Below are 25,056 nucleotides of genomic sequence, written 5' to 3'. Positions count from 1 at the left end.
TAGGGTACCTGTATTGAGGACACCAAGGCTCAAACAGGCTAGTGACGCAGGGTTGCTTATTACCAACCATGAAACTTGTAACTAAGAGCACTGCCAATGTTAACCAGTAGTCACACGATAAAGATTAAAATTCAGGCAGGCGTATCTCAGAGATAGTGCAGGTTTGGCTCCAGACCACCCCAATAAAGTTAGTATTGTAATAGAGTGAGTGATAATCTTTTTGCTGGTGGAGGGTCTGTACAAGCCCTGCTGGCCTCAGGCTGGGCTGGGGTGGGGCCTTGCCTCAACTGTAGATGACCCATACATAGGCTACATCCTTAAAGAAATGCTTGTATACCTGTGGTCCTGAAACTGTAAACTGCTTTAAGACATTTCAGCAGAAAAAGGAACTTGAAACCAGGAAGAAATACTAAGGGGGTTCCTAGCCTTTGTGAAATGGGACTTTACATTCTCCAAATTTCTGAGAAGCAAGTTACAAATTTGTAAATCCAAGTGAAAAAAACCTAGGGAAGAATTTCACTAAGAACACACCAAAATTAAGGAAGAATTAAAAAACACATAACTAGTTTAGTAATAATGAACTATTTTAAAACTAGAGGGCTGATTTAAATTTTTCTTGCTGGTTTAGGGAGGTAGTATTAGTAATGAGTTATGGATTCACCTCCTGGGCTCTGGGCAGCATCAGCGAGCAGAGTGAGAAGCGCAGGCTAAGGCCCTGGGCGAGCCCTGACTGCTGGGCAGCACAGAGAGGCGCTTGGCTCCCGCCTTCCTGCTTTCTTTGTTGCCAGATTCTTGTCCTCTTTCTGATTCTGAGTATGTCTCACCTTCTCTCAGGCTATTCTCTGTGTCTTCATCTATGTGTTTTTCCTTTCTCTCTGTTTCTATTTCTACCTCTCTCTCTCTCGTCTTTCTTTCCACCTCTCTCAATCCCTGGTTTTGATCAAAACAATACTTAACTGATCAACAGAGAGCTGAATAATATAGTTTAATATGCTTTTATGTATGGTTTATATACTTAACAGTATTTTCTGGTTTCTGCTTCATACAAAAGCAGGCAAGTAGGTGTAATTTTTTCTGTTAATCCTGAAAACAAGTATATAGTGGTTTTCATATGTATGACCCTTGATTCTTACCAAGCCTCCCTCCACCCCCAAGCCCAGAAACTGGGGACCAGGAGTAGAATAAAAGTCCCAGCCTAATGCAAGAGAGTACCTGTGCCTGTTGCCGGATATGTGGGTGACGGTGAGAAGCATGAAGGCAGGGAGCATGCAGAGGTGTGGGGTGCAATCTGGGTGTATGACATGGAGATCCCAGTTGGCCACTGCCACTCACATGGCACCACGTCTTTACATGACAGGCTCAGTCACTGTCCAGCCTTTGCCTTGACCCTCCCTGAGTGAACTGCTCCCCCCAGGCCCTGAGCTCACCTGGTGTTGGGGACCCCTCCACACCTTTGCTGTGCACTCTCTGTCTGGTATGCTTTGGCCACCTGGTCATCACCTGCCCATCCACTGAGGTCTTCCCTGATCCACAGAACCAGCTAAAACAAATTCTTCCTGTTGCCCCACTGTCACGAGAGGTGAGGGCTCAGCCATCCTGGTTGCCCAGTGCCCAGCACAGTGCCTAGCACAGAATAGGTATGCAATTAACATGTGCTGGAAGAGGGAAGAGAGATTCCACATAGAATCTTTTGTCTCTCACTTTAGCAGAAGGAAATCAAAGTGAGCAAATTTGGCCCTAGCTCTGAAGTTCCCACCCAGATCTGCACTCTTGCCTGCAGGCCTGCCCCTGCATCCCTGCATCCCACCCACTCTCCAAGGCTCCCTCCCTCATGAGGCCTTCTGATTCCCTACCCCTGGCAGGAAGAAACCTGTCCTTCATCTGAGCCCCCAGCTATCTGCTCCGTTGTTGCCTTATTTGGACCTCTCTTATGGCTGTTTCCGCACACTCATATTAGGCACGCACAAGACTGTCACTCTGTAACCCACACAGTGAGCCAGCTCCCAGAGGGTGGGACCTCCACAATGACCAGATTAAATAAGTAACTGAAGGCATCTCTGTCATCCCTTGGGAGAAGAAAAGGCCAGAACTGACAGTCCTTCGGTCTACAGGAAGGGGGTGGAGAGTCAGGGCCCAGTCTCCCAGCGGGGCAAGGCGGTGCTGAACGCAGGCGGTCACTCATCCCCAGCAACACGGGATCAAAACGTTACACTACCTTGTTGGCCAGTGGGTCTCCCGGTCCATCTTCGCCTTTCCCAACACTTAGCTCTGACTGCTTGCATTAGTATCTGAGAGGCAATCTAAAAGAGTCAAGCTGCAGTACGGAGAACCCCGGAAAAACTGCAGGGCACAGCTCCTCTCGTGCAGAGTGGCTCAAATGGCAAAGGCTGGTCCTTCACCTACTGAGCTGGGCCTTACCAAGGAAATAAGATCAAGAAAGTGGTGTTCGTCTTTAGCATTTATTTATAATTGGAAAAACTGTTTGTTTGTTTGTTTGTTTTTCTGAGCAGGCACAGACCACAAGCACGTCACAATCAATTGGCTATACATGAATATTTTTGTCATTTTCTTACTAACAGGAGGAATGAAATAGCACCGAGAGAGGTGTGCGCTACACATTACATAGACAATCTGTGGTATGCAACAAAACCCAGGCCACAAAATTGTAATTAGACACTCCTGTCTGCCTCAGAGAGGCAAAAGCATAAAGGACCGAATGGGCACGCCAGCGGGAACCACAAAGCTGCGGGAGCCAATGCCCGGCTTTAGGGATTATTTTTGCAGGCAAGCGAAGCAGGCAGTGGCAAAGCTTCAGTCCTCGCTCTCTTGCCAGGAGAGTTGAGGAAACCATAGGGGAACGTACAAAAGTGGCCGGAACAGGTGTTGGAAGCTTGGTCACCTTCAGAAAGGCAAAAACAAAACACTGCTTGTGAAACCAAAATCAGTTTCCATCAGTGTATCTGGGGTACAGAATAAGACTGGCCGAGTTTTATTTGTAAACAGTAGAAATCAAAGGAAATTTCTTGCCAGTAAAGTGACACATTCAAGAGTCAAAGTGAACTACAAACAAGTGTTAAAAAGCTGGGGATACTGAAGAGTTGAAAAAGACATTATATAGGTCATCACAAGCCTCAACTCAAGTTGGCAGCAAGGTAGGGAACTTAGTCCCTGGGGCTGCCAAGTGGGTGGTGAACCCCACAACTTAGGCAACACAAACTTGAATCAGACACAGGGATCAAGTCACATGTATCCTTCTGGTTGTGCTGCTGTGGAGACAGATTTGTTTATATGATCCACCATGTCTAGGACAGTGTCTGGCACACAGGCATTCAATAAGTGAATGTTGAATGAATGGTTCCCTGTGCATTGTAAAGTTTGATTTATTTGATCTGCAAAAAATATGTGACTATGCTCTGGAGAAATCCAAATTGTGGCTAATATCAACATGTCTGACTAATGCCAAATCTTGACAGAATGAACATATATTGGCAAATTCTCTGGACAAAGTAAGATCATGTTGATAGAGCTCTCTGGTTAATGTTAAGATTAGCTAGGAAATAGCTAGGATCAGTACTGAGACTGACTCTGGTCATTTCCAGATAGGCATCAAAATCTGTGATTCATAAACCTGAGACTCACTCACAATACTTCTCCTTCTCCACAGTTCCATACCCTGAGATAGAAAGGAAGATGGCAGCGGGCCTAGCCGAGTGCTTCATTTTCAGGAGTTCTGTTCTCTTAGGAAGTATGGCCCGCATGGCACATGCCCAATTAATCCACAAAGCATTTCTCAATCAGCTCCAAGGTGACAAACAAAATAGTGTCAACAGAGACTTGGCAGCTTAAATGGTCAGAATACAAGAGAGCACGTGGAGGCTCTGCTTCCTCCAAACTGTAGGGACCTACAGGAACGTCTGAGGTAAGGAACTAAGAGACCTTCGCTACTGTCATTACAAAAGGAAAGTGAGCCTGGGCGGAGGCTTGGCATCATACAACAGCCCAGTGGTTTCCAAATGCTGGTGACACAAGCACTTTAAGGACACGAGAAATAAAGCATACTGAGCAATACACACATCACAGGTTTGCAAATGTAATTTTTCTGGCAGGTATTTTGGGGTCTTTTCACAACAACTCTCTCACTAATGCCTACAACACAACTCTAGCACAGCTAAGGTGGCCCTGGCCACCACTGAGGCTTTGGCCACACAGACACACAACACATAATTCATTGAGAGCTGCTTTTATTCATTAACGAGGTCAAAAATGCTTGCTAATCACTTAGCAGGGACTCTCCTAGTCTTAGCCAAGTCACGGATACTGCCCCTAACCTGAAGCTCAGTGTCTTCCATCCTCTCTGAGGAGCAGAGCAAGAACAGGTCAGGAAGGGAGAGCAAACACTGCCACGCTTGTCACTATGTCTACTTCCTGCCTCATGTTTCTCAGAAGCAGGAGAGTTACATTCTAAACACTATCCCTACACCTCGAACTTTCTTCCTCAGTCACTGACACCAGATGCTCTGCAAAATCAGCAGCACTGGGTAGGCGGTTCGCTGAGAGGAAACAGGAAACAGTCCCTTCATTTTTGTTACCTTCCTATGATGTCTAAAACACCTAACCTTTGCCCTGCCCTAGTTTTAGTCACCAGTGGCCTAGCTTTTACTTGGTAGACAATTTAAAGCCCACTGATAGGAAACTAAATGAAGCCACACATTTCTAACAGAAGATTCTATGAAAAGATGACTTAAACTTAAGAGACACAACTAATTTTATTGATATTAAGGCCAAGGTTTTCTTTTTTTTAAAAAAGATTTCCACCAATATTGTCAATTGCCGAAGCCCAAGTTAGGTTTCTATAGCACAACTCTCTAAATTTGGAAAAGAACACATTTACCTAAAGTTCCAAATTGGTCACTGCCTGACCTTGGGAGGAAGAGGAGGCAGCACCCCACAGACATTTCTAGCACTTCCAGGAGATTTCCCTGCAGCCGCAGGCCTCGCCTCTGGCGCTAAGCTCCGCCCCGCCCTCCTCACTGGGGCGCTCAGCTGCCCCTCGGCGCAGCCCGGCTGGGAGCCACGCTCCCTGGGGTCCAGGGCCCGCAGGACCGCTGGGCAAGGCGAGGCGCCATGCGGCCTCTGAAAGACAGGATTCCTCCATGAAAAGAAACCAAACCAAAGAGCTCCCGGGACACTCAGGACCAAGACAGATGAGGAGCCTCTAATCAATTTTGTGGCCTTTTTTTGTTGGTTAGTTAAAAAAAGAGAGAGAGAGAGAGAGAGGAATAAAAGGAAAGTGCAGTGAAATTTACTCTTTCGCCTCAGCCAGTTTATTGTTCATCTCTTTACTTTGCTCCTTGTCGTCGGGTTGGGTGGCACTGGGGCCCTCTGTGCTCTTTTTCTTGAAGGCCCGGCCAGACACGACCTGCTTGTCTTTGGACTTCCTCAGGGGCTTATGGCTCGCTGAGGTCTTTTTTGGTTTGGAACTCAGAACACTAGTTTTCTCCACCTGCATGGAGAGACAGACAGACCGCAAATACAGAAACACAAAAGGGGAGGGAGTGGGAGAGAGAATTTAGAGAGAAAACATGATTAATTAAAGGGTAACGGTAATGATGTCATTTGACATTGAGGGAGCACAGTGTATAAAGCATTCTCAGGGACATGAGGTCACTTGGCTTCTAGAGCTGGTCTGCACCCCTTGGTCAGTCATCTGACAACACTCTCACTGGTCACACGGGATCCCTGGACTCTCACCCTGGACCATCCAGGCAGTGGGCTGTGTTACTCTTTGCACTATCTGCTTCCCCTCCCTGTGGGAAGATTATACCTCCCTCCTTGCCCTGTCCAAACCAGGCAAGCATATGATTTGCTTTAGTCAGTGAAATGCGAGCAGAAGTGATGTGGGTCACCTCCAGGCTGTGCTCTTGCCCCTGCCACAGAGAAGCTACTCCTGCACCCCGAGTCCCAGACTGCAGAGGTAGCAAGGAGGAGAGCTGCAGCAACCCATGTTGGGTGTATATTATGAGAAACAGACCTCTGTTGATGTAAGACACAGAGATTCTGGGGTGGTTTATTATTGCAACATAAGCCCACCTTTCCTCTGTTTCTGTTGCTAAGACGGTGAGCGCACATGGAGAAATGCCCTCACTGAGATGTTTGGGGCCAGGCACCTCCTCTCAATGAGGCCCTCACAACCGCCCAGCCATCCACTCCTCTTCTCAGGCTGGCTCCCTGGGCCATACTTCCCAGAGAAGCTGTTCAAGCCCACTCCACTCTCCCCCAGCTCCCTACCTCTGCCTCCTTTATTCCTAGAAGATGGCCCTGCCCTCTCTTTTTGAAGAACTCTGGGGCCACTGGGTATGACCCCTCAGTATGCCACCTCCCTTCCATCTCTAGATTTATTTGGCCCAATCTTCCTTCCTTCTTCTCTTTGAATCTTCTTTTGTCCAAAGCCAACACCATGCCCTGGGTCCCACCTCATCTGTGAAAGGTGGATAGAGATGACGCTGGCTCACAGGCTAGGTCATTCGCTCACTGAGGTCCAGAGGTTTTCCATCACCTCTGATCTGTTCGTAAGGTAACCAATCGACCTGGCTTACCTGGGACTGAGAGCTTTCATGAAACATGAAACTTTCAGTGCTACCACTGGAGGAGTCTAGGTAAACTGGGTCGGTTAGTTATCTTACCTGTCAGCCAGTCCTGGGCCAAACAAGAAACCACTGAGTGCAAGACTTTAGGGCAAAAGCAGAGAAAAGACTACTGAGGTTCTCAGACGTTTTCTGCTATTGCAGATAGGAGAGCTGATATTTGCACAATTCCACATGACCTGACCTCAGAGAATCCCTCTGACATATATGACTCCTGTGTCAGCAGCTGAATCTCTGACATGCTTCTCCCTTTTATGAGCACTTTCTGGGATGCAAATAAGGCAAAGTAGTGTCATTAGAGGAAAATCCCTGAATTCACTGTAAGTTACAGTGGTACCTCGGGTTTCAAATGTCTCTGCTGACGAACATTTCCGTTTAGGAACGCCGTAAACCCGGAAGGAAATGCTTCGGTTTTCGAACACGCCTCGGAAGTTGAACATGCCACATGGCTTACACTGAGGGCAAGATCCTGAGGACAAGCAGTCGGCTGTTGATCCCTCGGTTTTCGAATGTTTCAGAACTCGAACGGTCTCCGGAACGGATTACATTAGAAAACCAAGGTACCACTGTACTTAGAAACGCAACTCATTCAAAACTGTTCATTATAGTAACAAATTGCTCAAAACACATCTTGCAGCTGACATGACAGGTGTGTTGTGACGGTCTAAGGACTACTGGGTGGATGGTGTTTATTGAGGGAAAGGGGAAGAAAGGGCAGGTGATTTTTCAGGGACCCTGGAGGTGCGGAAGTGACCAGTGACTAGAGCTAAGGATGAAGCAGGGGCCTGAGGGAAACGAAGCCAGGCAAGGATGCCTCCAACACCGGGCCAACATTTCAGGGGCAAAAGCACAGTTATTTTATGACAAGGATATTTAGAACCCAGGCCAGATTTTCTGCCACTTTTTTTTTCTGGATTTCTCAAAATCAGAAGCAAGTTTTCTCTACATCTGCCAGTCTTTACGCTGCTTTTATTTTAGGGAATGTTCCTTTTATACATTCCTTTTGAATTTAGCAAAGGTTCCTGTTAAGAAGGCCCCTCTGTCTCAGTGAGCTGCACAGAGGAGGGATTTTAATCTTGCCCTGGGGGCTGGGCCAGAGTGGGCTGTGCCCCCCCTCCCCCCCATGCTCTGCTGCAATGAACCCATCCACGCCAGGCTGTGCTGTGGGTTCCCCACAAGATCTGTCTCACCTTTGGGCATTCCTTGAAAGGTTCGCTATAGAGGCTGCGTATTCTTCTGCGCTCAATGAACTTATTGTCAGCTGGTGTTGGCTTATTGGCCTCCCCTTTGAACTGGGCACTGTAGCTGGTCTCATGAGCCATCTTATCATCTGGGGGCTTGTACTGGAGCTTTGCTTTTATCGGTTTCACAGGCTTGATGTCCGTCCATGCTCTGAATTCATTCCTGTGAATCAAAGAAAACACAAGTGCTGTGAAACGTCTGCCTGGAAGCAGTGCTCCTCACATAGGGCTGCAGGCTCTACTGAAGATTCAGCTGCTGACATAGGAGTTATATATGCCAGAGCTGGTTCTCTGAGGTCAGGTCACATGCAATTGTGCAAATATCAGCTCTCCTATCTGCAATAGCAGAAAAAGTCCGAGAACCTCAATAGCCTTCTCTCTGCTTTTGCCCTAAAGTCTTGCACTCAGCCTTAGCGGATTAGACTCAGTGGTTAGAGCATTGGACCATGGACTGAAGGGTCCCAGGTCAAGGGTATGTACCTTGGTTGCAGGTTTGATCCCAGCCCTGGTCATGGCTCATGCAGGAGGCAACCAATCGATGTGTCTCTCTCACAATAATGTTTCTTTCTCTCTCTCTTTTTCTCAGGACTGGTTGACAAGTAGGATAACGGGTAAGATAACGACTCCTTGTGGCACTGACTGGACTGTGTCCTCACTCTGTCCTCACAGATAAGTGCAAGTTTTCCTCCTGCTAAGTTAATGCAGGTTTTGGCAACAGCAATAGCACCCTGGAGAAGGGCTTGGGCTCAGGCTTCCAGCTCCCAGCTCCCACTGTGATCAGGCACAGGCAATTCTAATCTCTGGGCTTTATTTTCCCAATTTTCAAAATAAGGCTGAAAAAACTCAATCCATTCAGTCATTCATGGGTTCAACATACACAGGGTGGGGCAAAAGTAAGTTTATAGTTGTTCATATGGAAAAGAATACAATAATTAATAAACAATACAAGAATAAGCTCTGTTTTGTATGCTCACAACTGTAAACCTACTTTTGCCCCACCCTATATAACCAAATGCCTGCTACGTGTGAGGTTTAAGAATTTCGAAAGTTAAATGAGACAACATATTAGCATTGTGTTAGACAATGTGTCTGGTATATTGTGGTCAATTAACAAATGCCAGTTTCCTTCTTCATTTTGTCATGATGAAGGCTCTTTGCTATCCAGAAATTTTAAGGCTAATTCCTCCCTTTGATAACAGAGGGCTTGCTCCTTATAGTGCTAGAATTTGAACATCTTAATCACTTTAGATGAAAATCTTTATGAAATGTGTAAATGCTTACAGATCTTAAATAGCACGTGATGTGGATATCACAACTAGGACATGTGCCGGGATATGTATGTGTGGAGAGTCTTCATGTGCTTTGCTCCATGTGAATGGCTATTGGTCCTTACCCTAAATGACCCCTTCTGCTAATTTTTCTGAGTCAGTGTGTCAGTTTTCTTGTTCACAGCAGTCTCTCCTGTGGTTTCTGATGAGCTGATTCTGATCTGTTATAGGACTGGAGAGGAGATGGTCAACACTCTTTAAAACATGGTTAAATAGCCCTGGCTGGTGTGGCTCAGTTGGTTGGAGTGTTCTCCCATACACCAGAAGGTCATGGGTTCGATCCCCGGTCAGGGCGCATACGGGAGGCAACCGATTGATGTTTTTCTCCCACATCTCTCTCTCTCCCCCTCCCTTCCCCTCTTTCTAAAAATACATGAGCATGTCTTTGGGTGGGTAAATATAAATAAGTGTAGCTGTGGCTGAAACGAAGGTCACAGGGCCCATCCTGTTTGTTGAGCGCATGAGATTCAATGCATAAGCTCTGTGGCTCCCAAGGTCTTTATCGGGTCTGTTCTCATGTGGGGCCATGAGAAGCTGTGTTGTGGGAAAGGAAGAGCTAGTGTATGAACATCTGTGGAGTTAGGTTCTTCCAGTGCCCTCTTTCATCCTCACTGGCAACACCATCCTTCAGGGCCCAGAGATGAGTGCCACAAACAGGAGGCCATGTGGGATGGTAAACAGAGCTTAGACTGTGGTGGAGACACACCAGTTCTAGTCCTAGCACTGCCTCTAACTAGGCCTTTCCTCTTGCTGAGCCTTAGTTGCCTCATTTGTTAAACAAAAGAATCACACCAGACAATGTCCTAATAATGCCCTTCTAGCTCTGAGGCTCTCTGAGTCAATGAAGCTGGTTTGGTAAGTGTGAGCCACTTGTCAGTCATTTGACCTCCTTAGGGAAATTGGCTCATATCTGAGCAGAGACACCACAGTTTCTTTCGAGACATTCCTCCAAGCTTTATACTTGCCTTCCCAGTGCAGTTTGGATCTCCACCTAGATGCCCCACCAAGAGCTCAAACTCAACGTCCCTAGAACCAAACTGTGTTGTTTCCCCTGCCCAACTGTCCTCTCTTGGACTCCCCAATGCTCAATTTCACCCATTCATTCACAAAATAATTTACTAAGTGCTTCAGGTCTGCCTGGCAGGATGCTGAACTCTTTGGAGCTAAAACTGAGTAAGATCAGGCCCTGGGCTCAAGGTATGAGAGGCAGAGGGATCTGAGGTCACTCCAGGACAATACGGGTAAGAGCCATGAAGGAGGAAGGAGAAGCACAGAGGAAGAGCTCCTATGCCAACCCCAGAGTCGGAGGTAGGAGTGGGGGTTCTGGAGTGGAGTCAGAGAGGCTGACAGGGCGTTAACCAGAGGAGGGGGAAGCAGCAGGTTCCAGGCAGAGTGAGAACACTGAGAGGCTCACAGAGGCACAGGCCATGTGGGGACCGGCAGGCAGTTCGGGTGCTGGGTTGAAGCTTGTGGGGAAAAGCACATGAAGCTGGACAGATCATGAAAGTCCTATACCAGCCATGCTAGGGGAATGCTCTGTCTGTAACAAGGAGGAGATGCCAAATGATTTCAAGAGAAGGGTGAGTGTGGCCAGATTCATTCTGACGAAGACAACTTTGCAGCACTGTGACTAGTTGGCAGAAGGGGAGCGGTGAGGCAGGAGGCCAGGCCTGAGACTGTGCAGTGAGCCAGGAAGAAAGTGGAAGCCTGAACCAGGATAGGTGCAGTGGGAATGGAGAACAGGGCACTGTTTCAAGAGGGTCAAGGACAGAACTTGCAAATGGCCAGCAGGGAGTTGGCCAGAGGAGCAGGGAGCAGGCTCCGATGGGGTGAGGAGTAGAATCTGAGGAGGCTCCAGGATTTTGGTCCTGCGGGTGGAAGTGCTACCCACTGCGATGGGGAAACTGGGAGAAGAGGGGAACTTGGGATGAGAACTGACACCCTCCTGATCCCGTTAATGGCACCCATTCACCCCAGCATCAAAGCTGCGTTTTGATCCTTTCCTCTCTTCTCCTCCCTTCTCCACCTTCCATAGGTTCAACCAGTTACTGAGACCTGACTTCTGAACCATTTTGGCTCTGCACACAGGCTTAGGCCTGGCCAAGGTGACACCTGGAGCTCCGTCACCATTACCTGCCTGAGGCTCCACGCCTCCTTCCTCCCACTCCTGTTAGATGAGCCTTAATACTTGGCCTGAAACTCCCAGTAGCCAAACCAGTAACAACCTGGCTCTCAATTAGGACTGACACAGGCGTACGCTGGCCTCGAGCACTGTTTCTGGGCCATCTCTCCCAGGCAAGCCTCTGCAGCTTTCTGGGTCTCTGCAGTGGCCTCTGTGAGCTGGCAAGTGTCTCATTATGAGCATTTTCTTCTTCTTTTTAAAAATCCTCACCCAAGGATATTTTTCCCATTGCTTTTGAGAGACAGAGAGAGAGAGAGAGAGAGAGAGAGAGAGAGAGAGGGAGAGAGACATCAATTGGTTGCCTCCTGCACCCGACTGGGGCTGGGGATCAGAGCCTGTAACCAAGGTACAAGCCCTTGGCTGGAATCAAACCTGGGACCCTTCAGTCCAAGGGCTGACGCTCTAACCACTGAGCTAAAATGGCCAGGGCTCATTGTGAGCATTTTCCATGGGGCATGTCCTTGTGTGAAAAGTTTGGTAACCCCTGATCCCAAACATCTTCACATGAGACAGTGTTAGTAAGTCCCATGATAAATTCACTTAACTATGACAGGCTGTTAGATTTAAACCCAAATTCTGTTACTTAGAACTGTCTCTGAACTCTCCACAATACCTTTCCCAGCCATATGTAACAACTAATCATATGCAATAAAAACAGAATTAGCTACTGTTCATTAATCACCTTTTATAAGCTGGTGGGTGGGATTTTGTTTTTGTTTTTCTATATTCTCTACAGTACTGGCAACAACTTTGAAAAAAGGTAGTACTATATCCCTTTTACAAAAGAGAGTAACCACGGCTCAGAGAGGTTAAGTGACTGTGTAAGGCCACAGAGCTGGCAAACAGCAGAGTTGAAATCTAAGCCAGGCCATTCGGACTCACAGCCTACGTCCTTCACACTGCACTTGGGCAATGTGCTGGAGCTGCAGCGCGCTCAGTCTGCCCTCATTCAAGGTGCTTGTGTGGGGTCTGGCCTGCTGTCTACAATGCCTTAGAGGGTTCATATGACACAGACTGGACTAGGTGACATCTGAGCTCCTCCAGCTTTGATAAGCTCCACACATAGCAGTGTGGGCCACACTCTTGAGGTCATTCATAGCCGGTGCCTCTTGCCACAAGTTCATGGTCCCCTGTAGCCACGAACTTCCCTTTCCATGACCAGATTTCAGCTTGATCATTCATTCACTCATTAACTCATTAATAAGTTAATTCAGCATTTGACAAACACCAGCCATCAGTGTGGCATGTGGCTCACAGAAGGAGTAAGCCATGGTTGAGGTGTCTATAGTTTAGTGGGTCAGGATCTGTCCATGTGTGACCCTAAGCAAATGGGATAGAGTTCAGAGGGAAAAAGAAGAGGATCTTTAACTCTGAAGGGGGAAAGTGGGGAAGGGGGCATTGAAAAATGTAGATAGAGCAGTAAGTGAAAGGATTTCAGGCAGCAGTCTGTCTGTGTGCAGGTTCAGGTTCAGGGAGCAGGTGGGCTGCTCAGGGTGCAGGAAGGGATGTCAAGATGGCTGGGCCAGGTAGGAGCTGGGGCCAGGCTGTGCAGTGTAGTGTCTTCAATGCCATGTATGATAGCCTGGGGAGCCACTGAACGTTTGAGCAAGGCAGTACTATTTCTCCATTACGGTGTCCTCCTCCTCCCAGACTGCCCCAATTCTAATTATTGTTCAAGGCCCAGCTCCTAGATTTCTCAGCCCAGTTTCCTGTCTCTCAGCTCCTGGACCCTTTATTGTATTTTCCAACTTTGTGGTTACTTGTGCAGTTTCATTTTGTTCTTTAATACTTTTCTCAGTTCCTTTTGTCTCTCTTGAGAGAGAGGCTACTTAATAGAAAATTCATGGCAGAACCCTACCTTCAAGTCCAATCCCATCTGCATGGCTGCAAAGGGATGTGCTTTCACTTATCCTGTCTCAGACTGCAGATTAGGGGCAGAGCTGAACTGGACCTCAGTCCCTGCCTGCCCCGCCAGGGGCCCTTCCCTCACCCACGCCACGCTCCATATCTTTGTTGCATTCTTCATAGGATGTAAGGGCTTGGCATTGAGTGAGCATATAATTGAAGTAGCTATTATTTTATTTCTGGTCAGCTCACAGCCCTCCTCCTGAGCCCTTCCTGCCCTTCCCCACATGGGGCAGGTGCTTGCTCCTTGGGGGCTTGAAAACATGCTGCATGCACTTCTGTTCCAGTGCCAATCATGACAAAATGATGATGTGCTCACAAGCTTATCCCCTGCTCTAGACAGTCACTCCTCAGCAAGGACTGAGCTCTGTGTTCTACGTTTCCTTATGTGCTGCACAGAGCAGATCAAGACACTCAGGAAACATTTGGAGAATTAGAGAAAATCACGCGTTCTGGTCTACTTGCAATACTTCTAAAGGCTGCTCACACTTGGGGCTCTTCTCACTGTGAAACACCCCTGGGCCCTGAGCCTTTTAAGTCCTTGCAGGGAAGAGCTTCCCTTACTAAAGCAAACATTTAGAGTCTCCCAAGGCTTCATAAAACCCATACTCCCTAGCCTGACAGGAGGCATCCCAGTGCCCCTGCTAAGTGAAGCTGCCCTGGTAAAGGGCTGGGGGCAGGAAGGAGCACCTGAGAATCAGGGGCTGGTAAGGAGAGAAAAACTTAACTGACACTTGCCCAACACCTACTTCAAGCTCATGGCAGCTCATGGCAGCTTTGGCTCCTGGTAGCAATCACAAGAGAGCACTTGCCTTCAGTCAGTTTGGGTGCACACATAGTGAGGCTCTGGGCACACTGGGAAAACCCCATCTGCAGGTTGCTGCTCCTGGCATCCCGGGGCTGCTCCACATGCCACAGCTTCTCCTGTGTCATGATGTGGGGGAGTCCTAGGGACAGGATGATCTCCAACCTCACTGCCAAGGGCCCACTGTCCCTTCCACAGAGAATCCATGGGTGGAGCCCTGTCATGAGGCTTGACCCTTGATGTATCTCCTGAACATTCCCTGCAGGGGCAGAGGAGGGTTCTGGACTATGATGTCCCTCTGTGGGTACGTAAACTGCACACAGAAGTCCACTTAATCAATATCTTCAGGTCTGGGGTTCAATGACTCCTCTGATGGCTCATTTGTGCTGAGAAAATCTATAAGGAGAAGCCCAGGCCAGTATCCTGCGTCCTTCCCAAGGAGTGGCAGAGCTGGGTCCAGTGTGAGCCATCTCCTGGAGACCTGGTGGACAAGATGCTCCTGGACTGTTCCCTTGAGACCTTTAAACAGCTGCATAGTAATGTTCAGAGCAGATGTTAAAGCAGGACTTTAGGCTCTTGCTGACCAGGCGAAGTTTTTAAAGAAGTCAACAAATACTCTACACCTTCATCTTCTCGTGTCCAATACCTCTGCCCCATCTCACCTGGGCCTTCAATATCTTTCCCCCGGACCACGGAATCAAAATCCTGGTCCCAAGTTCCTCTCTCTGGTTCTTCTGGCACAGGCTGCAGAGAAACCTTCCTCCAGCTCCGCGGTGAGCACACTGCTCCCAACTAAAACACCTCAACAACTCCCAATTTCCTATAGGACGAAGTCCAAACCAAGGTCTCTTAGTTCCCATAAGCTATGTATGACCTGGCCCCAAATTTTCTTTCCAGGCTATTTCTTTATACTCCTTAGTCATTCATTTGCATTGTTAGTCAGTGAGCATTTTCTGTGTGCCAGGCACTGCCCCAAGATCTTTAGATGCATTATCTTACATTGTCCTCACAACAACCCTGAACCACAGGTGCTATCACTGGCTTTGCCAATGCTAACACCATGCTGCCCTTCCCCAAACACAGACTGCACTTTCCTGCCACTGAGTTTTTGCCCACACTGTTTCCATTCTCGGCATGTCTTCCCCTCCACACCTACAGCTAAAATACTACATGACCATCTGTGCCAGGCTCAAGTGCTCTCCCCTCTAGGGAACCTTCCCCAGACCACTGATGAATCAAGCTTTTCTTCTGTTTTCATTTCCATGGCACTCACTGTGCTTGATCTTAGGCTACCTGTGTAGATATCATCCTTCCATTCTGGACTGCAACCATGGAGGGTCATGACTGTCCTTCTGCGTCTATGTAACCCTCATCATGCCTAGGACAGGAATTCAGAATGGAGCCTCCACCGCACCCATGTGAATAGCTAAGCAGGAAGACCCTGGGCTGCCCCAGCCAAGGAGGGGCATAAAGGTTGCTACACAGCATCTCATGGCATCTGGCATCTATGTCACTTATCACACAGTATGTCTTCACATTCTTTTGACACTCTTCCCTTAGATGGACCTTACTTTCTCTCCCCTTGAATGTGACTGGACTCAATTTGAACAAAGAGAATATGGTGGAGGTAATGGTATGCAACTTCTGAGACTGGACCAGTAAAGGCCTTGCATGTTCCTCCTTGCTCTCTCTCTCAGGTCACTCACTGTGGGGACAGTAAGCTGCCATGCTCACCGCTCACTGAGGCAGCCCCTATGTAGCGGTTCCTATGGCAAGGAACTGAGGCTTCCTGCCTAAAAGCCATGTGACTGAGCCATCTTCAAAGTGGATCCTAAGCCCCAGACAAGCATTCAAGTGACCCCATAAGAGACCCTGAGCTAGAACCACCCAGGAAAACCATTCCTGGATTTCCGACCCTCAGAAACCATATGAAATAATAAATGTTTGTTGGCATAACCTGCTAAGTTTTGGGATAATTAGTTACACAGCAATAGATTCTAATATGGACCCCAATAAGAAATTATTTTTCCCATCAAAAATGGTTTAAAACACCCAGGCTTCATGTCAGCAAGGCAGAAGCCCTGGTGTGAGCAGAGTGCAGGAAGTTCTAGTTCCCAGCAGAGCTGCAGCATCAAGTTAACAGAGCGGGTCATGCTCTGGTCATCAGAAACAGGGGGTGAACACTTTGCAGCCTTCACTAGCACGTGGAAAAGCCTCCTATGCAGCAAAGGTGGTAAAAATGCAACTGCCTTGAGGCCAGGTCATAAGCAGAAACAAAGAAAGACTGGCCCTCATAGGAGAAAATGATGTCTCGGTGTACACAGCACATACGGGACTCAGGCAAGTGCAGGCAGAAGCCAACAAGGTGAGAAGCAGCACAGAACCTGAGCCAGAACAGAGAAGGTAGTTCACTGGCAAGAGTAGAGGCTCTGGAATGAGATAAACCTGGGCTTGACCCCAGCTCTAACCCTTGGCCACTCCCTCAACTGTTCTGAACTTCAGTGAGCTCATTTGGAAAAGATGGACACAAGGCCTCCAAAGAGGACTGGACATTTGTATCAGAATTACAAAGCCCACAGTGGAAAACTGTATAATAATGTATTTCGTTTTCAATACAGAGTTGTCTGTTCAAGAAAAATTACTGAATATCTTCTACGTTCCAGGGGTTAGAAATGTAGTGTGAACAGGCAAGTGCAGCTCTTGCCTCCACTGACCTCGTAGTTAGGGGCTGATCTAAATAATCACACAAACATCAAATTATCTGTCCAGCTACTGGTACATTTATGACCACTGCAGTCAACAGTCTGGTGTCCAGAGTGGAAAAATTTGGGCAGCAGCTTTCAATGCCAGGATTATTTCTGAATGTAATTCACATTAGACTTGAACAAAATAGCATTCAATGAATCCTTGATTAATTGAACCTCTGAGAGTCCACTATAAACAGATGTTCGCTTCTTAAGGCCTAGTCCCATTAAAGCACATTTTCTTACAGTGACTCAAGGGGAGATATTGGAAGAGCAATTATAAAGGGAGAGGCTGAGACAGGCGAGGGCCGGTGATTGATGAAGCCAGGTCCCAGAAGAGGGAGGGGAGAGACATCAGGAGAACGGCAAGAAGCTTTGGCCTTGGAAAGATAGTGTGTAAAAGAAGAGAATGGAGGCTGGCCTTTCATTTCTAATTTGAAAAATCCTGACATTTACAAGAAACAATGAAATAGAATTATACAAGAAACAATTTTACTGCTATGAAGAATACATATGTGTTAATTGGTGCAAATTACTTCTTGACAAAAATGGAGACTTAAAATAAGGGATTACTGCCAGCTACAATCATATGCAAATTCCATTTCTCTGCCTATAAGCCCCATATTTATTTCTTATGTATCTAAGTCCTTGGGAAATAAAGGTATTGCCCCATCCTCTTTACAACAAAATGTTCAACATTTCTTAACTGCTTTATGAAGGAAGAAAAACATTACGATTTTAATGGTCTAAAATCTTCCTACAGATTTTTATAGGTAATTTATGTTGTCATGGAAACATAGTAAGTCTATGTTCAAAAATCTTGTCTACATTTCACATATTCAAGTGCCCTCTAAGAAGAGAAGCAGGTCCTTCCTGAACACTCGGGGAGGCAGTAGCTGAATGCACGCAGTTGCCAGGCTGTTGTCAGGAGTCAGTTAAAGGAAGTGGGATCTGTAGATTAAGAAAGGCAAGAACATCCTTGAGCCTACAGGATTGCCAGGGGTTAGAAAGGAGTTAAGATTGCTTCCTCCTGGCAGAAATGACTGGATCCAGAGAGGAGCTTTATTTAAGATCTATTCATGCTTAAATGCACCTTTCAGCTTCTTTTGTGTGAAAGGAAGAAAAGGGAATCCTACAGAGAAGGCCGACATTCTAACCATGTAGGGTAGCTCTTCTTATCCATTAGTATTCCATAAACACTTGCACACCAATAAAAACACGTTTGATGATTTTCTAAAATAAGAGAAGCACACATTTGCGTAAAAATAAATATCTGCATGTAAAGAAAAGTTTGAAGCTAATCTAATGTGAATAGATAATGAATATGAAAGAAGCCTCCTTACATGGCAGTGACAGCTGTCAGGACTCGGGTCCCTTTATTAGGAAAACAGCTCGTTCTGCAGATAACTGCTAAGTCCCGTCATAGGCTGCATGCAGCTCACAGGCCCCTGTGCACCTGAGAAACAGCATCTCACACAGAGAAAGCCCATGTGCACAATCTGAATAGAATTATGAGGATGGTTAGTTAAAAATGAAATCTGTTCAAACTAGGAGTCAATTTGATTCTACGCCAATTAATTTAGGTTGTTTAGTACTGGGTACTATGCTTGGAACTGTAGGCAAGAAAATAAGAAACCTACAGTTGGCAAAGGTGGGAGATAAGAGTGGGGGAGTGTGGTGGTTAAATAAGAACACATATAACTATACCTCAAGTAGAAAAAATAAGAGCTAGATGAGAGGTTATGAGAAAATTACATTACTGTCTGTTCATTCCGCCTCATCCCCCAGCTCCCCATTATTATCTGGGCTCGTTAGTCATAGGAATGTCTTTTCCTGTGCCGGGGTGGTGTGCCTCAAGACCAAAGAGTTATCCAGTTGAGGGGAGGCTGCACTTTTCTGGTTAGTTGGGTCCCCAAGGATCTGTGTCCATTACTCGCAGAAAGATGGTTCCTAAGACAGGAAACAGGAACAGTGAGAGTGTGCCCTGAAAGGTGGGAGGAAGTGCTGCCTGCTTCTGGGGCTAAACCTGGAATTCTGGGAGTACACTCCTATAAGATGATCTGTACAAAGTGCCAAGGACACTGCATGATGCATCTAGTGAAGTGCTCCATCAATCTGTTTCCTCACTCTGTGTTCTGTGCACAGGAAGTACTATGCATTATAAATATCTTAACAAATAAAGCTGGTGCTGCAAAAAACATCTTGAGACCCATGCTAATTTACTCTTTTAAATGTAGCTCAATTATAAGGAAATACTAGGAACAACTTATGTCAATAAATTTGGCATTATAGCCCTGGCTAGCATGTTCAGTGGTTAGAGCGTTGGCCCGCGCACCAAAGGGTTTGGGTTCGATTCCTGCTCAAGGGCACGTACCTGGGTTGCAGGTTCAGTCTCTGGCCCTGGTTGGGGCACGTGAAGAAGGCAACCAATCGATGTGTCTCTCTCACATCAATGTTTCTCTCTTTCTCTCCACCTCCCTCTCTCCCTTCCACTCTAAAAATCAATGGAAAAAATATCGTTGGGTGAGGATTAACCAAAAAATATATATATATATATATATATGACAATATAGATGAAATAGACAAATTTTTAGAAAGATGGAAATTACAAAAACTGACTCAGAAGAAACAGATATCTGAATGAATATATATCAAGAAAATAAACTGAATTAGTCATTTAAAATCTTTTCACAAAGAAAATCCAGTCCCAGATGGCTTCACTGGTGAATTCTATCAAACATTAAGGAAAAAATAAATATCAAGCCTAACAATCTCTTTTTCAAAATAGAGGAAGAGAGAACACTTCCCAAGTCATTTTATGATGGGCAATATCAGGTATTACACAGGTACCAAGCCTGTCAAAGACATTATAAGAAAACTACAGTCCAATATTCCTCATGAATATAGATATTAAAGCCGTTAGTCACCCTTGATCAGTAAATCAAATCCAGCAACATATAAAAAGATTTAAGCACTATGAACAAGTGAGGTTTATCCCAGGAGTGTGTTTGTTTAAAATCCAAAATTAATTAATGTAGTCTACCATTTTCAGAGAACAAAGAGCAAAAACCATGTGATCACCTTAACAGACATAGAAAATCATTTGACAAAACTGAACATGATTAAAAAAACTCAGCAAACTAGGACTAGAAGGGAACTTCCTCAACCTAATAGATAACACCTACAAAAACCCTGCAACTAACATCATACTTAATGGTAAAAAAACTAAATGCTTTCCCCTCAAGATCAGGAACAAGGCAGGGATGCCTACTCTCATCACTTCCATTCAACATTGTACTGTAGGTCATAGCTAGTATAATAAGGCAACGAAAAGAAATTAAAGGTATACAGATTAGAAAAGAAGTAGTAAAACTATCATTATTTGCATATAACATGACCTTCACTTTCAGAAAATCCTCAGGAATCTACAAAAAGTACTAGAACAAATGAGCGAGTTTAGCAAGGTTGCTGGATACCCAATCAATATACGAAAATTAACTGTATTTCTACAGATTAGTAACAAATTTTGGGAAAATAAAAAATCCAATCATAATAGCATCAGAAAGAATAAAATACTTAGGAAAACATTTAACAAAGGAAGTGCAAGTCTGTACACTGAAAACTAAGATCTAAATAAATAAAGACATATACCATGTTCATAAATTAGAAGATTCAATATTATTAAGATGGCAATTCTAGAAGTTGGTCTATAAATTCAAAGCAATCTTTACCAAAATCTCAGGACTTTTTGTAGAAAGTGACAAGCTGATCTTAAAGAATTACCAAAACAATTTTGAGAAAGAGAAAAAAATTCTGAGGATTTACACTACCTGATTTCAAAACTTATTATACAGCTAGAGTAATCAAGTATGTTACTGGCATAAAGATAGACACACAGTTCTATGAATGAAATAGAGTTCAGAAATAGATCTTTGCATACAGTAGTGTGTTGGAGCTGGCTTATACTGGTTCACAGAGCTGATTGTTAAATTTTCAGTAGCTTGAAATCAGTCATGTGAAAGTATTCATATCAGGAAATTGGACTACAGATCAGGGTGCTCCTTTTCCCCAGAAAGCCAGTTGTTAAACATTTACCATCATACCACTGCTCACATATATGATCGACTTATTTTTGACAAAGGTGCTAAGTTAATTAATTCAATGAGGGAAAGGATAGTCTTTTCAACAAATGGTGCTGAGAAAACAGGATAGCCATATGAAAAGAAAACAAGCCTCAACCATTAGCTTACAACATACACAAAAATTACAATCACACTCTACTTAACAACAGGGATATGTTCTGAGAAATGCATCATTAGGCAATTTTGTCATTCTCCAAACATCATAGAGTGTACTTCCTCAAACCTAGATGGTATAGATACTACTGTAATTATATGTGCTATACTTTTATAAGACTGGCAGCTAGTAAGTTTGTTTACACCAGCATCACCACAAACTCATGAGTAATGCATTGTGCGACAACATTACCACAGCTACAACATTATTACAGCTGCGATGTTATTAGGCAATAGGAATTTTTCAGCTTCCCTATAATCTTATGGGACCACCATCATCTATGCAGTCCACTGTTGATGAAACGTCATAATGCAGTGCATGACAGTAATTAGAAATAGACTATAGATCTAAGTGTATACCCTAAAACCAGACAACTTCCAAAAGAAGACACAGAAGAAAATCTTTGTGACCTTGGAGTAGGCAAAGATTTCTCAGATATGACACAAAAACCAAAAACAGTAAAAGAAAAAAAATCATAAATTCAAGTTCATCAAAATTAAACATTTTTACTCTTCAAAATATATCATTAAAACAAGGAAAAGACAACCTGTAGTGTGAGAGAAAATATTTGCAAAGCATATATCTTATAAAGGATTTGTATCCAGAATATATAAAGCTCTCTTAAAACTCAATAAGAAGATAAACAGCCTAATTTAAAAACTGGAAAAATATTAATAGACACTTCATTAAAAAATACATACAAATGGTAAATAAGTACATGAAAAGATGGTCAGTACCACTAACCATTAGGAAAGTACAAATTAAAACCACAGTGAGATATTACCACATACTCACTAAAGTGGCCAAAATAAAGAACACTGATAACACTAAATGCTGGCAAGAATGTGGATCAGCTGAATCTCTCAGACATTGCTGATGGGGCTGTGAGATGGCACAGTTACTTTGGAAAACAAACAAAAACCATTTTTTATTTTTTTTTAAGTATATCTTTATTGATTTCAGATTGAGGACAGGGGGGGAGAGAGAGAGATAGAAACATCAATGACCAGAGAGTCTTTGATTGAGCCCACAACCCAGGCATGTGCCCTGACCGGGAATCGAACCGCAATCGCCGGGAACCCAGGTCGACGCTCAATTGCTGAGCCACGCCCGGCCAGGCAACAAAAAACATTTTAAAGTTAACCTTATACACTTACAATATGACCCAGCAATTCTACTCTGAAATACCAAAGAGAAATGAAAACATACCTACAACTTGTACACACATGTTAATAATAGCATTATTTGTGGTAGCCAAAAAGCTGGAAATAACCTAAATGCTCATTAACTAATGAATGAATGAACAAAATGGGTTGATCCAGGCAATGAAATAGTGTCCAGAAGTAAAACAGAATGAACCAATATGGATGAATCTCAAAAATATCGTCTAAATGAGAGAAGCCAGACAGAAAACACTGCATGTTATTTGATTGCATTTACATGAAATTTCTAGAAAAGACAAACTGTAGAAACAGAAAGAAGATCAGCGGTTGCCTGGGTCTGGGGTGGGAGGGAGGACTGGTTGCAACTGAGCATGTAAATGGCAGTATTGTACCTCATCAAACCGTACATTTAAAAGGGGTGAATTTTATGCAAATTATAACTCAATGAAGCTGTTTAAAAATCCAGCTGGAATGTCCTCTTCCCTGACAACCCTCTCCTTGCAGGGAGGGGATCCCTGCCTCCCTTGGTGCCAGGGGACTTCCTTGTACCAGCTTTTCTGTTTGACTTCTCACACCGTGTTCTTGCTTATTTGTTTCCAAACCCATCTGTGAGGCTTGGGAAGCAGAGGGGGCTTCCGAGCCATCTTTGTGTTCCTGCTGCCTGGTTTGGAAGCTGGAACAGTTCAGCATGACCTCAGTATTGTTGAACAAATCAACACTCTCATCTATACTTTTCTTAATTATAGATGTAATACATCGCAATTACAGTCAATTTTATATTTTTCTTTTTCCTATTAATTTATAAGAAGTCTCTATGCATATTTAAGATAAAAATAAAAGGTAGTAATTCTTTGCAACTATGTTTACCAATTGTCTTTTTCCTTATACATGAATTATATACATATATATATGGCCATATATAGCCACATACATATTTAGAGAGATATGGATATCTGTATATCCATATCTATATCTATATATCCACATATAAGCTTTAAATTTACACATGGCCTAACCTGTTAATCTTTTCCTTTAGCCTGTTTACTCTTGAGGTTATGCTTTAAAAGTCTTTTCCTGTGCCACAATCCTATAAATATCTACCTGTAATTTCTTCTTTGCACATTATGTATTTATTTATTACATTTAAATCTTTAAGCCATTGGGAATACATTACGATTTTCATGTAGGCTGCCAGAGTGGGAAAAAGTATCCACTGTTAGCAAAGATGTGAGGGAAGTGCAGCCTTAGTCACCGCAGCAGGACTCTGCCGTAACTTCAGGGCCCAGCAGAGTGTCTGGTACATTACAGTGCTCAATGCATATTTGTTGACTATGTGACTTAGTGAATGAAGCCTTTAAAATTGCTATTTGATCTAGCTATTCTATATCTAGAAACTTGTTGTAAAGAAAAAACTGGACAAAAGGCATTTTTTTCATGTATAATAAATACTTGGTGATTGTCATGTGTGAAAACATTTCCTTATTTGGAAGTATGAACGCATTCCAAGTCTGACAGCGAAATCTCAGAAATTATGAAATAATATTGAACATAAAATATTAAAGAGGTGATCCCCATGATGCCGTTTTGGGTGCATTTTATGTCATGTTTGTTTCTTGTTGCTAATGAGTCACTGAAAGTGATACCCATTCAATTCTGCCTTTGGCTGTCCACACTCTGTCTCATCGGAGGTCGTGGGAGCTTGGGGCACAGCAGGGGAAGTCAGCCAGGCAGTAAAGGAAGGGCAGTCTGGTGAGTGGAACTGTAAACTTCATTTACCCACGCACAGCTAACCTCTCAGGGCTTCAGTACCTTTCTTTTTACAATGTCATTTTACTTCCAACAAGTCTCAGCAATCTGCTAGCTCTAAGGAAGTGAGTGATAGGCATGCTCAGAGGTGTCGGAGTCTGAGAAAATGTGAGAATGTTTTTCAGGCCATGAATACCGAGGGGTTTTCTGAAAAATGGGATCTAGAATTTCTTCATGCAGCATAAGACACAGTCTTGTCAGTCACTTGCTTGGGCTGGCAGCCAAGGGAGTGATATGATGATAAGATCTGGGAGGGAGGGACTGTGGTTGGGTGACTCAGGCCACTTGGGTACAATGAGAGGCTGGGGATAGGGAAAGACTGGAGGCTGAAGAGTCACGTGTATTTAATAATGACTTGAATTTAATCTTAGTGTCAACTCTGCTACCAAATGATTTAATTAATTTACCGAGTGCCTATAGCAATTGTAAGATGGTCATCCTTTACTGAGGGCCTACAATGTGCCAGGCGCTTTACACTCATTATTTAACTTCAGAACCACCCTTTGAGATGGACACAATTACTTTCCATTTTATGGATGAGAAACTAAGCTCAGAGAGGTGAAGTTACTGTCGAAGTCCGTAAAGACCATGAGCCAGGCAGTGTTAGCACCTGGGCTAAAGGATAAGATGCTCATCATCTAGTGAGGAGCAGAGGGGGGAAGAAACAGACTTGAGTCATGTGGTATGAGAGGCGCTATAACAGAGAGGAACTCGGCTGAAAATTAGTCACTCTTAGGGATGATGGATGACAGGTGACAGAAAAAAGCATCGCAAGTTGGAAACAGGCCTACCTACCTATTACTTATCTTTTCTCTTTTTGGATCCAAATGAGACTATGCAAAACCAAAGAAGAAACGACTGAAAGCAAAAGAAAAACCATGCAGAGCGTCACTGCATGAGATTCAAAAATCATCTTCCCGCTTATAATCATTTAACACCATA

The 25,056-nt window shown here is 44.5% G+C and overlaps 1 protein-coding gene across 5 annotated transcripts in view; it reads right to left on the bottom strand.

Annotated features, from left to right (window-relative positions):
• Window positions 1–25,056, bottom strand: part of MAP6 (microtubule associated protein 6) — a 65,594-nt gene that overhangs the window by 11,929 nt on the left and 28,609 nt on the right. For all 5 annotated transcript variants that reach the window (XM_087822208.1, XM_087822205.1, XM_087822206.1 and 2 more), the window contains exons 2-3: window positions 7,835–8,048; window positions 5,307–5,503 (exon numbers count right to left, since the gene is read on the bottom strand). In XM_087822208.1, the coding sequence (XP_087678334.1) occupies window positions 5,307–5,503; window positions 7,835–8,048 (411 nt within the window). The remainder of the gene's footprint in view (window positions 1–5,306; window positions 5,504–7,834; window positions 8,049–25,056) is intronic.

The sequence above is a fragment of the Miniopterus natalensis genome, chromosome 11, assembly GCF_054644295.1.
Source record: "Miniopterus natalensis isolate mMinNat1 chromosome 11, mMinNat1.hap1, whole genome shotgun sequence".
Classification (NCBI taxonomy): Eukaryota; Metazoa; Chordata; class Mammalia; order Chiroptera; family Miniopteridae; genus Miniopterus; species Miniopterus natalensis.
The sequence above is the reverse complement of the archived record's forward strand: the minus strand, read 5'-3'. Positions and strand labels throughout refer to the sequence as shown.